Below are 12298 nucleotides of genomic sequence, written 5' to 3'. Positions count from 1 at the left end.
GAATGTTTATTATGTCTCCCACATGTACTGGGGAGACATATTAATTTAATGCTATCAGTCTGTCCGTTTGTCTGTATGTCTCAGAGTTTGTCCTCTCAACTCCTCCAACACCATGTGATTGATTTTCACCAAACTTCACAAGAATGATCATTGCCAAGCATAGTTATGCATATCGTTAGTATTTTCTGGTTTGATGATTTTCTGTAGAATCATGGCGCTTGATTCATCAAACTTAATAATGTTTAGCCACTGCTCTTACAGTATTGAGCAGATTTCCACCAAACCTTACAGGAGTGGTCAGTATGAAGTCTTATTAGCAGCATGTTTTGGTTTAGTGATTTTCAGAGCCCGCCCGCTTAGCTCAGTAGGTAGAGCGTTGGTCTACGGATCGCGGGGTCGCGCGTTCGATCCTCGGGCGGGGCGTATGTTCTCTGTGACTATTTGATAAACGACATTGTGTCTGAAATCATTAGTCCTCCACGTCTAATTCATGTGAGGAAGTTGGCAGTTACTTGCAGAGAACAGGTTTGTACTGGTACAGAATCCAGGAACACTGGTTAGGTTAACTGCCCGCCGTTACATGACTGAAATACTGTTAAAAAACGGCGTTAAACCCAAAACAAACAAACAAACAAAGTGATTTTCAGGGGAGTTATGGTCCTTTATTTGTCAAATTTTGGCAACTTCTCTTAACCATTGGGCAGATTTCAACCAAACCTTATAGGAATTATCAGTGTTAAGTCTAGTTAGACAAAACATCAGCATGTTCTGGTTCAGTGATTTTCAGTAGCGTAATGACCTTTGATTTTTCATATTTCACAATATTTACACTACTTGTTGTATACAATTAGGCTGAATATCATCAAACCTTGTGAGTGAATAGTGTAAAGTGTAGTGGTGCATATTATTGTCATATTCTGATTAATTGACTTTCAGCAGAGTCCTTGCCCTTGATTTGTCAGATTCTGTGGTCTGTGCTATTTCTCCTATACTGCTGGTTGGAATTCTTCCAACTTTACAAGAGTTTTCAGTGCCAAGCCTAGTTGATTATTTAGTTGGAGTTTCCCTGGAGTTATGGCCCTTTATTTGTGGCATTTTGGAGACATACGTTTTTCGTGAGAAACAGTCTCTAGTTAGCATATTATTTTGGTCAAGTTCTATAACCAGCCTAATAGTCTTTGTTGCTGTGGAGTTATGGTCCTTGAATAAGTTAAAATTGAGAAAATTGTTAGATCTGCTCAGTAAGCAGGGTGTTTTAAATGTTGAAAATAATTTCATGTGACAGTTTGGCACTCAAGTTTTTCAAGGTGAGCTTTTGTGATCGCCCTGTGTCCGTCGTCGTCCGTCCGTCGTCAACAATTTGACTGTAAACACTCTAGAGGCCACAATTTTGGCCTAATCTTAATGAAACTTGGTCAGAATGTTACACTCAATAAAATCTTGGACGAGTTCGATATTGGGTCATCTGGGGTCAAAAACTAGGTCACCGGGTCAAATCAAAGGAAAAACTTGTTAACACTCTAGAGGTCACAATTTTGACCCAATCTTAATGAAGCTTGGTCAGAATGTTACCCTCAATAAAATCTTGGACGAGTTCGATATTGGGTCATGTGGGGTCAAAAACTAGGTCACCAGGTCAAATCAAAGGAAAAGCTTGTTAACACTCTAGAGGTCACAATTTTGGCCCAATCTTAATGAAACTTGGTCAGAATGTTACCCTCAATAAAATCTTTGATGAGTTCGATATTGGGTCATCTGGGGTCAAAAACTAGGTCACCAGGTCAAATCAAAGGAAAATCTTGTTAACACTGTAGAGGCCACATTTATGACTTTATCTTCATGAAACTTGGTCAGAACGTTAATCATGATGATTTCATAGTCCAGTTTGAATCTGGGTCATGTAGGATCAAAAACTAGGTCACCAGGTCAAATCAAAGGAAAAGCTAGTTAACACTCTAGAGGCCACTTTTATGACCATATCTTAATGAAACTTGGTCAGAGTGTTAATCTTGATGATCTATAGGTCAAGTTCAAATCTGGGTCATGTGGGGTCAAAAACTAGGTCACCAGGTCAAATCAGAGGAAAAGTTAGTTAACACTTTAGAGGCCACATTTATGACCATATCTTAATGAAACTATCTTTATGATCTTTAGGTCAGTAGGTCAGGTGAGCAATACAGGGCCTTCATGGCCCTCTTGTTTATTGTGTATGCTTCAGTTGTAAGTACCGATGTGAGCATTTCTTAGGTACCAATACCAACTGTCAAAATTAACCTTTAATAACAATTAACTTGAGAATGCTTTGACTTGGTGGCTAAGGTTTTGTTTGATAAGTTGAACTGTATAAAAGTCAATTTTCGCTAAACTGTTTTAGATTAAAGGAACATGAGGAGACAACTGTAAGAACAATTCAAGAAGCTGAGACTGTCAGTGAGTTTCCTCCCTTGTCAGATGACTTCTTCACACAGCCAGTGCAGTTGGCTAAAAGTAAGTTTCATAAGGATATGAAATGACTCCAAATATTGTACAGCTTCAACTGTTTCAAAATGGCTGCCTTTAAAAGAGTAAAGTTAATTTTTTGGTTATCAACAAAATCTGGATGAAACTAGTACCTTTAGTGCTTAAAAACATAGTTACAGGGATTTTTCCTTCAACCTAATACTTTAACTAAAAGTTTTAAGCTAACAAGATTCTTCCGCTCTTAGTAATCATCAAAGAAAGATTTCATTTCTCCTTTGTAAAATTTGCAGTTTTATAGTTGCAATAGAAATTGAATAGAATTGAATCAGCAGTGAGAATATTTTCTTTGGTTTTTGCAGAGACAACAATCAGTCAGAGACTAGCTAGTCCAGAGTTTCAACCCTCAGAAGCTGTCGATTTATATCCTAGACATAAACATCTACTTATACGTAGGTCGCTGAGATGTAAGGTAGGTCCTGGTTTTCTCAAGCTGTAGATTTATATCCTAGACATAAACATCTACTTATATGTAGGTCGCTGAGATGTAAGGTAGGTCGTTATTTTTCAGAACTGTAGATTCATATCCTAGACATAAACATCTACATATACGTAGGTCGCTGAGATGTAAGGTAGGTCCTAGCCCTGAAAGATGTAGGTTTATATCCAAGACATAAACATGTATTTATACCTAGGTCATTGAGATGTAAGGTATGTCCTTGCCCTCACAAGCTGTAGATTTATAACCTAGACATAAACATTTTATATGTATGTCAGTGAGATGTAAGGTAGGTTCTGCCCCTAAGAAGCTGTAGATTTATAACCTAGAAATAAATGCATATTTATACCTAGGTCACTGAGATGTAAGATAGATTCTGGCCCTCAAATATGTAGCTTTATATACAAGATATAAACATCTGTTTATATAGGCTGCTAGGTCATGTGCTCTTGGAAGCTATAGATTTATGTCCAAGACATAAACATCTACTTATACATAGGTTGCTGAGATGTAAAATAGGTCCTGGCCTTCAGAAGCTGCAGATTTGTAATGTCCTAGACATAAGCATCTACTTATACTTAGGTGGCTCAGATGTAGGTTAAGTCCTGGCCATCACATGCCATATGTTTATAATATCCTAGACATACACATCAACTTATAGGTAAGTTGCTGTGGTCTTCAGAAGCTTTAGATTTATATCCCAGAGATAAATATCTTATTACAACTAGGTCAATGAGATGTAAGGAAGGTTCTAGCCCACAAATGCTGTAGATTTTAAATCCAACAGATAAATATCTTAGATCACAGAGATGAATGGTATTTTCTGTTTCAGCTCTCGGATGCTGTACAGTTGTAAACCTTAGAATAAATATGTGGTCATATGTTGGTCAGTGAGATATAAGGTTTGTCCAGTGGTCCAGCATTCAAAAGGTTTAGACACATATCATAGACATAAGCATTTACTTATAAATTATTTAAAATCAGAAACTTTTGTGAGGGATTTATTTTAACTATTTTTCCTGTCTGTCTAAAGTACATACCTGCAACAAATGCTATTATTGTTAGAAAAGATTTTATATGTTAAACATATCCTTTGTGCACCGGTAACGTAGTGAAACAGGTAAAATTTTTGAGTCTCAAAAAACGGGCCAATATTTACAGTGAATGCCTATAACGCTTTTAAACGGGGTAAATTTTTCTATCCTCAAAACCTGACCCCATTTTAGCGTAGGAACCCTGAAACTTTTATTTTTTTATTTTTAATTCCTGAAATTGAAACGTTTATTACTTATGCTTCTAAAAACAGACTTAAAATTTTCTTTAACTATCTTAATATTTTACCTGTTAAATTCATGATAAATAAATTTTGTTAGGAATGTCTTTATTTAAAATACCTATTTTTATCGATATAAATCAATAAACTGTCAAATTTGCATAATTTAAGCAAAATTTGAGAAAACCTTGACCTATTTAAATTCCAGTCAGGCATAATAAAGCCTTATAAGACAAACATAAGACTTATGTAGATTTGGAGACAATATATGGGTTATCTCGATAAAATTATAAAAGTGATCAATAAAGTCGATCTTAATGGTAATATCGATCATTATTGATTATTTTTAAAATACGTATTTGAACGTTGTGGGCATGTTGGCAAAAGTTAGGACTCTTCATCTGGTAACGTTCACAACCGTATTTATTACGTCTATCAACGTTCAAATTGTTGCTAAAACACAGCAGAAATGACAATATTTGTTTGAACATGAATACGCAATAGGATGGTTCACATACATGTTTTATAATATTGCCTACTTTATTTATACTATATAATTATAATAAATAATACATGAATTGCCTGCAGTGTATATAAGTGGGTTCTATGTTAACGGTTTTTGCATTACCCGAAAGCACTGTATCATTGAAGAACGTATATTGGGTTCTTACCTGAAAGAGCACTGTATCGTTGAAGAACGTATATATGGTTATTTTATACCCTTTTATACGGTAAATGAAGTCATTATAATGAAAATCTGCTCTTGAGCTGAAGAAACAGCTACAACAGAGAAAAACGTATTCGGGTTCATTTTAACGTTGTTAAATGTACCCTTTTCTGAAAATACGTCAGATCTCGCGTCCGGTTTTAAACCTGCAAAAAAGGCACCCGTCTCATAACGCTGCAGTCAATCGCTGTAAAGATTGGCCCGGTTTTGAGGCAAGGAATTTTTTACCCATTTCTATACGCTACAGGCAATAGCTGTAAAAATTGGCCAGGTGCGCAAAGGATATATCATAAATACTCTACCAGAAGAACCAATTCAATTTCAAATATAGCAAACTTTTAACCTTACAAAAATATAATGTTACAAGTAGGTCACTGAATAGACTCTACAAGACTACTAGGATATCTGTTTTTTACATTTCCATGATTCAATACAGTGAATTGAAAAATTATGTATCCAGGACCTTAATTTCTAGAGTTATGGCCAATTTTGAATATGAACAAGTCTTTATTTGCAGAGGGGCAGTAAATATTTCGTAATTATATCGCCTATCCTAGTATTGTTAAGTAGTTCAAAATCACTTTTTCAGATTACAGACTGTTGTATAATATACACAGAAGTTATCAAAAACTATATTGTAGCGACTAATCTGTATTTGTGTACATATTTCACTAGAAAGATGCACTGTATTGGAAATGGTCCAGCCAGTCTTGGTTTTCCAAGGAAATTTAAATTTTCAGTCGTCAAATATAATGAAATAATTATTTTTGTTTGTAGGAATGTGAACATAATTTAAGCAAACCGGAGTTCAACCCGCTGTCTATCAAGTTCAAGATACAGCTTATTGCTCTGTAAGTACAGACTTCACCATCTTTTCCTCTATTGTTTTTTGATCTCAGACATAAGTACATTTTTTGGCCACTTTGCAGTCTTACCATAATTATGGATAAGATTTGTTATTTTTAACACCAGACACTAAAAAAAACCTTTAAAAACTAAAAGGACATCTTGAATTGGTAAGTTATTTTCTTTAAAATATACCAAGGTAACAGGGCTTTCATTCTCTGTAAGTGAAGTACAAACAGTTTGAATTTTCATAATGAGTTTATTTGTTATCTTTGTCCTGTATAAAATGTAATATATTAAACAGGCTTCACATCCCAGAGATAAGAGTTGTACAGCCTGGAGAACTGAAGTTTAAGAAGGATACAAAGGTTGTTTTGACATTCTCTAACCCTGCCAATACCAACACGAAGATACAGTTTTTACAAGCTGAAGCAGCTGAAGGAGAATCAGTCACTGCTAAGGTAGGATCAATATAGACTTTCTAGATAGAAAGGAGAAATGTTGTTCTGGCATTTTCTAACCCTGCCAGTACTAACACAAATATGCATTTGGTACAAGCTGGATAAACTGAAGGAGAAGCAGTCTACTAATGTATGGTTGAGGTAGAAAGGATGTTTTGACTTTCCCTAACCCGGCTTAAACTACCCTGCTAATACTAACGTGAATTATACAGTTTTTACAAGCTTAAATAGCTGAACAAGAATCAGTCACTGCTAAGTTAGTCAGTATAGATCCTACAAACAAGTGCCCTTCACAGGCTTATTTATCCCCCCGCCAAAGGCGAAGGGGATATTAGAAATGCTCTCCGTCCGTGCGTGCATCCGCAACGATCTTTGTCCGGAGCATAACTCCAAAAGTACTGGAGGGATTTTCTTCAAACTTCATACACTGATAGAACACATTGGGAGGAAGTGCAGTGTGCAAGAACAATAACTCTACCTTGCCTATTTTTTGAGTTATTCCCCTTTATCTTATTTTCTTAAAAAATTTTGTCCGGAGCATAACTCCAAAAGTACTGGAGGGATTTTCTTCAGACTTCATACACTGATAGAACACATTGGGAGGAAGTGCAGTGTGCAAGAACAATACCTCTACCTTGCCTATTTTTGAGTTATTCCCCTTTATCTTATTTTCTTAAAAAAATTGTCCGAGCATTTCTTCTTCATGCATAGAGGGATTTTGATATAACTTGGCACAAATGTTCACCACCACGAGACAGAATGTCATGCGCAAGATCCAGGTCCTAGGTCTAAGGTCAAGGTCACACTGAGAGGCCAAAGGTCAGATACAAGAATGACATTGTCCGAAGCATTTCTTTTTCATGCATGGAGGGATTTTGATGTAACTTGGCACAATTATACACCATCATGAGACGAAGTGTCATGCGCAGTTCCCTTCTTTAGAATTACCTCCCTTTGTTGTTACTTTAAATAGCTTTTATTGTAACTTTTTCATTACTAGTCGTAGGGAAAAATCGAGACAACTTTTCTGTAGTACAACATGCATGCTACATCCAATTTTGAGGTGTATTTTGACCAGTGTCTACCTGGTAAAGATTTTTTTGTGGACTTGCAATTTTTTTTTTTTTTTTTTTTTTTTAAGATTAACTCCCCTTAGTTGTTACTATAAATAACTTATATTGTAACTTTTTTTATAATTGACCGTAGGGAAAAAACAAGACCACTTTTCTGTGGTACAACATGGATGTTACTTTCCAATTTTATGTGTATTTTAAGATATCCACCTGGTAAGGAGTTTTTTGTGGACTTAGAAAAACAAAAGACTTACAATGATTACTAAACAAGCACAAAATTAAAATTCCATTTGCAAATACAGCTGCTAGACTAAAGAAATTTGCTGTGACGGGCATATATTGTGACATTCTGGCACTCGTGTTCCCGGTTAGCTTTCCATTCCTTCTTTTTACAGTAGCCATATAGGAAAACATCATAGCTATACTGTTCATGAAAATTAATAAAATTTAGCAGTAAACCACCTCACCACTGACTTATTCTTTCTTTCACATCTTTAAAACCCCTGATGCGGACCAAAACTAAATGGTTCTTCAAAGCTTTCCCCAAAATTAATACTTTCAGACACTAACTTGCCAGGAACTTTAGCCTTCAATTATAATATGCCCCGCGGGGGGATTGGCCATGTCTAACATGGCTCTTATTGATACAGGAGATAAGTGCCTTAAGGTTGAGGGTTTGATTCCTAGTGAGAATGGAATTGAACTACAGTTTCCTTAATACCTGCATTAACTCAAGTACAAGTGAGAGATCCAGGATACAGTGATCAAACAAAGCTTACTTGAAAAAGCTTTCTCTACAAATGATGTAAAATAAATAATCTAAATCAAACTTTAATAGGATAAACCTTTATATTTTGGTACAAGTAGTCCTTAGGTAAATATACTTCCATGTAAATTTACAGGTTTATTGAGGTGTTTGTATGACTGGACGAAATTGGCCCTCATCAAACATGTTTACAGGATACAAACTGCATGCTTACCTGTCTGTAAATGACATGTAAATGACAGATTTATTTAAATTCATTTTCTACTTTGAATGTGAACATGTAGGTATTGCAAAATTTACCAAGTCTACAATGCACTGATATAATTAATGTATTGTAGATTGAGCTACCGAAGAAGGAGTTGATACTTGCCCATCGTGATGATACTACAATGTACGATGATTTACATGCACAACAGGACTTTAAGGATGACTCCAGGTATTTAAACTTTCCAGTTCTGTAGTTTGATGTTTATGATGCAGTCTTGAGGCTATAAATAGAGTTTCTTAATAGATATATTATGTCTTAACCTTTAGCCTGCTAAATTTCTAAAATGGACTGGTCCATCATTCAATTTGGGCAGTACCATTTATTTTTCAAAGGGGTGTTCACTGAAAATTTACTGAGTAAATTTGCATTCAGTGCAGACCAAGATCAGCCTGCACAGTTTTGCAGGCTGATCTTGATCTGCACTGGTTGCAAAGACAGAAGCTCTTGCCGCAGGGTAAAGGTTAATTGCAAGTAGTATCAATAATTTTGTTGTGATACATTTATCTCGTTTATCATAAAAGTTTCATCTTCTGTGATATATTAACAGATTTGGTCCAGCCAAGGCAAACAATTTAAGTTTAATATTTTTGATTTTCATATAAGGTTGTCTCCCTTTAGAGAAAAATCTATTTTCAGTTTGGAATTTCCACTGTGTTTTACAGGTCGATTAAACATGAACTTTATCAGATGACAACTGTTGATTGTAGATTTAACCTTGTACATTGTACTTAAAGATAATAGTACATGTAGTATAATGTGTATTTTTGCTTTTTTAGCTCACCTGTCACAAAGTGACAAGGTGAGCTTTTGTGATCGCGCGGTGTCCGTCGTCCGTCGTCCGTCCGTGCGTCCGTGCGTCCGTAAACTTTTGCTTGTGACCACTCTAGAGGTCACATTTTTCATGGGATCTTTATGAAAGTTGGTCAGAATGTTCACCTTGATGATATCTAGGTCAAGTTCGAAACTGGGTCACGTGCCATCAAAAACTAGGTCAGTAGGTCTAAAAATAGAAAAACCTTGTGACCTCTCTAGAGGCCATATATTTCACAAGATCTTCATGAAAATTGGTCAGAATGTTCACCTTGATGATATCTAGGTCAAGTTCGAAACTGGGTCACGTGGGGTCAAAAACTAGGTCAGTAGGTCTAAAAATAGAAAAACCTTGTGACCTCTCTAGAGGCCATATTTTTCATGAGATCTTCATGAATATTGGTCAGAATGTTTACCTTGATGATATCTAGGTCAAGTTCGAAACTGGGTCACGTAGGGTCAAAAACTAGGTCATTAGGTCTAAAAATAGAAAAACCTTGTGACCTCTCTAGAGGCCATATTTCTCAATGGATCTTCATGAAAATTGGTCAGAATGTTCATCTTGATGATATCTAGGTCAAGTTCGAAACTGGGTCATGTGGGGTTAAAAACTAGGTCAGTAGATCTAAAAATAGAAAAACCTTGTGACCTCTCTAGAGGCCATATTTTTCATGAGATCTTCATGAATATTGGTCAGAATGTTCACCTTGATGATATCTAGGTCAAGTTCGAAACTGGGTCATGTGGGATCAAAAACTAGGTCAGTAGATCTAAAAATAGAAAAACCTTTTGACCTCTTTAGAGGCCATATTTCTCAATGGATCTTCATGAAAATTGGTCAGAATGTTCACCTTGATGATATCTAGGTCAAGGTCGAAACTGGGTCACGTGCGGTCAAAAACTAGGTCAGTAGGTCTAAATATAGGAAAACCTTGTGACCTCTCTAGAGGCGATATTTTTCAATGAATCTTCATGAAAATTGGTCAGAATGTTTACCTTGAAGATATCTAGGTCAAGTTCGAAACTGGGTCATGTGGGGTTAAAAACTAGGTCAGTAGATCTAAAAATAGAAAAACCTTGTGACCTCTCTAGAGGCCATATTTTTCATGAGATCTTCATGAATATTGGTCAGAATGTTCATCTTGATGATATCTAAGTCAAATTCGAAACTGGGTCATGTGGGGTCAAAAACTAGGTCAGTAGGTCTAAAAATAGAAAAAACCTTGTGACCTCTCTAGAGGCCATATTTCTCGATGGATCTTCATGAAAATTGGTGAGAATGTTCAGCTTGATGATATCTAGGTCAGGTTTGTAACAGGGTCATGTGCGGTCATAAACTAGGTCAGTAGGTCGAAAAATAGAAAAACCTTGTGACCTCTCTAGAGGCCATATTTTTCATGAGATCTTCATGAAAATTGGTGAGAATGTTCACCTTGATGATATCTAGGTCAAGTTTAAAAGTGGGTCACGTGCCTTCAAAAACTAGGTCATTAGGTCAAATAATAGGAAAACCTTGTGACCTCTCTAGAGGCCATATTTTTCAATGGATCTTCATGAAAATTGGTCAGAATTTTTTATCTTGATGATGTCTAGGTCACATGTGCTCAAAAACTAGGTCACTATGTCAAATAATAGAAATAACGATGTCATACTCAGTTGAACACTGGGTCATGTGGGGATAGGTGAGCGATTCAGGACCATCATGGTCCTCTTGTTTTGTATACCACAGATAGAAATAGAATATGATTAATAACACTTTACACCTGCTACATTATAGTGGAAGCTACAGACAGAAGTTTCATAATCATTTGACAAATACTTATTTCCTTTTTCCTTTTCTACTTTAGTTTTATTTGTCATGTTTAAAAGTCTCCAAAACCCCCATTACAAAGTCCATAGTTATTTTAAAACTATGAACCACAAAATACACTTGTCAAAGATTATTCATTTCCTTATCAAGATTTACTTTTGAAATGAATCTATTGAAGAAAAAACAACATGGATTCAGTCTTATTAAAAACTTGTTCTAGACTTAAATGGCAGCCTTGATCACTGTAGATTAGTTATTTTTTGTGTTGCTTTTATTTGGTGTTTTGATAGAGAGTAGTATCACTTGCTTTGTTAACCTTTACCCTGCTAAATTTCTAAAATGGACTGGTTCATCATCCAATTTTGGCAGTACCATTTATTATTTAAAGGGGTGTTAACTTAAGTAATAACACAACAGTTTTAAATAAGCAACTCGCAGATTCTCAGATATGAACAAAAGTATTTATTGCAAATATTATCCTATGTACAGTATGCTAGGGATTTTAACATAAAAATGATACAAAAATTATGCTCTCAAAATGTAGTTAACAATTAAGTGTTTAACTGTTATCAATGGACAGATTTCTATCAGTGTTAGCATTGTGTGATAATAAGCTTCAAGTAACCAGTTTTCAAATGAATTATATTTGATTGTATTTGTTGTAAAATTGTTCAGATTTGTAGAGGACTAATTTTCTTGGATGCTTTGATAGCTTCTGTCCACTAAAATATGTATCAGCAAATGAGTAAATTCTTATTTATTGTATATTCACTATTAATGTGGCCTTGAAATAGCAGTTGTACCCCAAAACTTATTACTACTTGAGAAAAGTGTGTTTTAGAGTAGTTATTATTTATTTTGACTTTATATATGTTTAAAATGAAATTACAGTTTGAAATTGCTTGATATTGAATTATCTAGTCTTTAACTTCATGGCCTTGATTTAATAATGAAGACTCTAATATGTATAATTTGTGTATGTTGTAATTTTCCAAATGTTTTTGAAATAGGCATTTTATTGATAATTGATAACATCATGCGACCTGATTAATGTAAGTCATGTGTCTATTAATATCTATTTTCAGTGTGGTATCATTCCGTAAAGCTAACAAACTAGGAGTGATCTTCAAAGTAACACCCCTGGTACAGGATGGAGATATCAAGGTGTGATTTCACTTTGTAATGTAAACCATTGTTATGTTAAATCTCAGAAACTTGTGGTATAATAGAAGTTTATCATGTATGACCTCATTTTCCCTTATGTGAGGTCACAAAGTACGTAATGATGGAAATCTTTTGTCCCTCATT

At 35.2% G+C, this 12298-nt stretch overlaps 1 protein-coding gene across 1 annotated transcript in view; it reads left to right on the top strand.

Annotated features, from left to right (window-relative positions):
* The window catches only part of LOC123563550 (dynactin subunit 4-like), a 46576-nt gene that overhangs the window by 26523 nt on the left and 7755 nt on the right, over nt 1-12298 (top strand). The window contains exons 7-12 of the mRNA XM_053532938.1: nt 2375-2487; nt 2820-2929; nt 5734-5807; nt 6107-6263; nt 8441-8538; nt 12076-12154. Coding sequence (XP_053388913.1) covers nt 2375-2487; nt 2820-2929; nt 5734-5807; nt 6107-6263; nt 8441-8538; nt 12076-12154 — 631 coding nt within the window. The remainder of the gene's footprint in view (nt 1-2374; nt 2488-2819; nt 2930-5733; nt 5808-6106; nt 6264-8440; nt 8539-12075; nt 12155-12298) is intronic.

This window comes from Mercenaria mercenaria, chromosome 2 (genome assembly GCF_021730395.1).
Source record: "Mercenaria mercenaria strain notata chromosome 2, MADL_Memer_1, whole genome shotgun sequence".
NCBI classification, from domain to species: Eukaryota; Metazoa; Mollusca; class Bivalvia; order Venerida; family Veneridae; genus Mercenaria; species Mercenaria mercenaria.
This window is presented reverse-complemented; position numbering and strand designations above follow the sequence as displayed.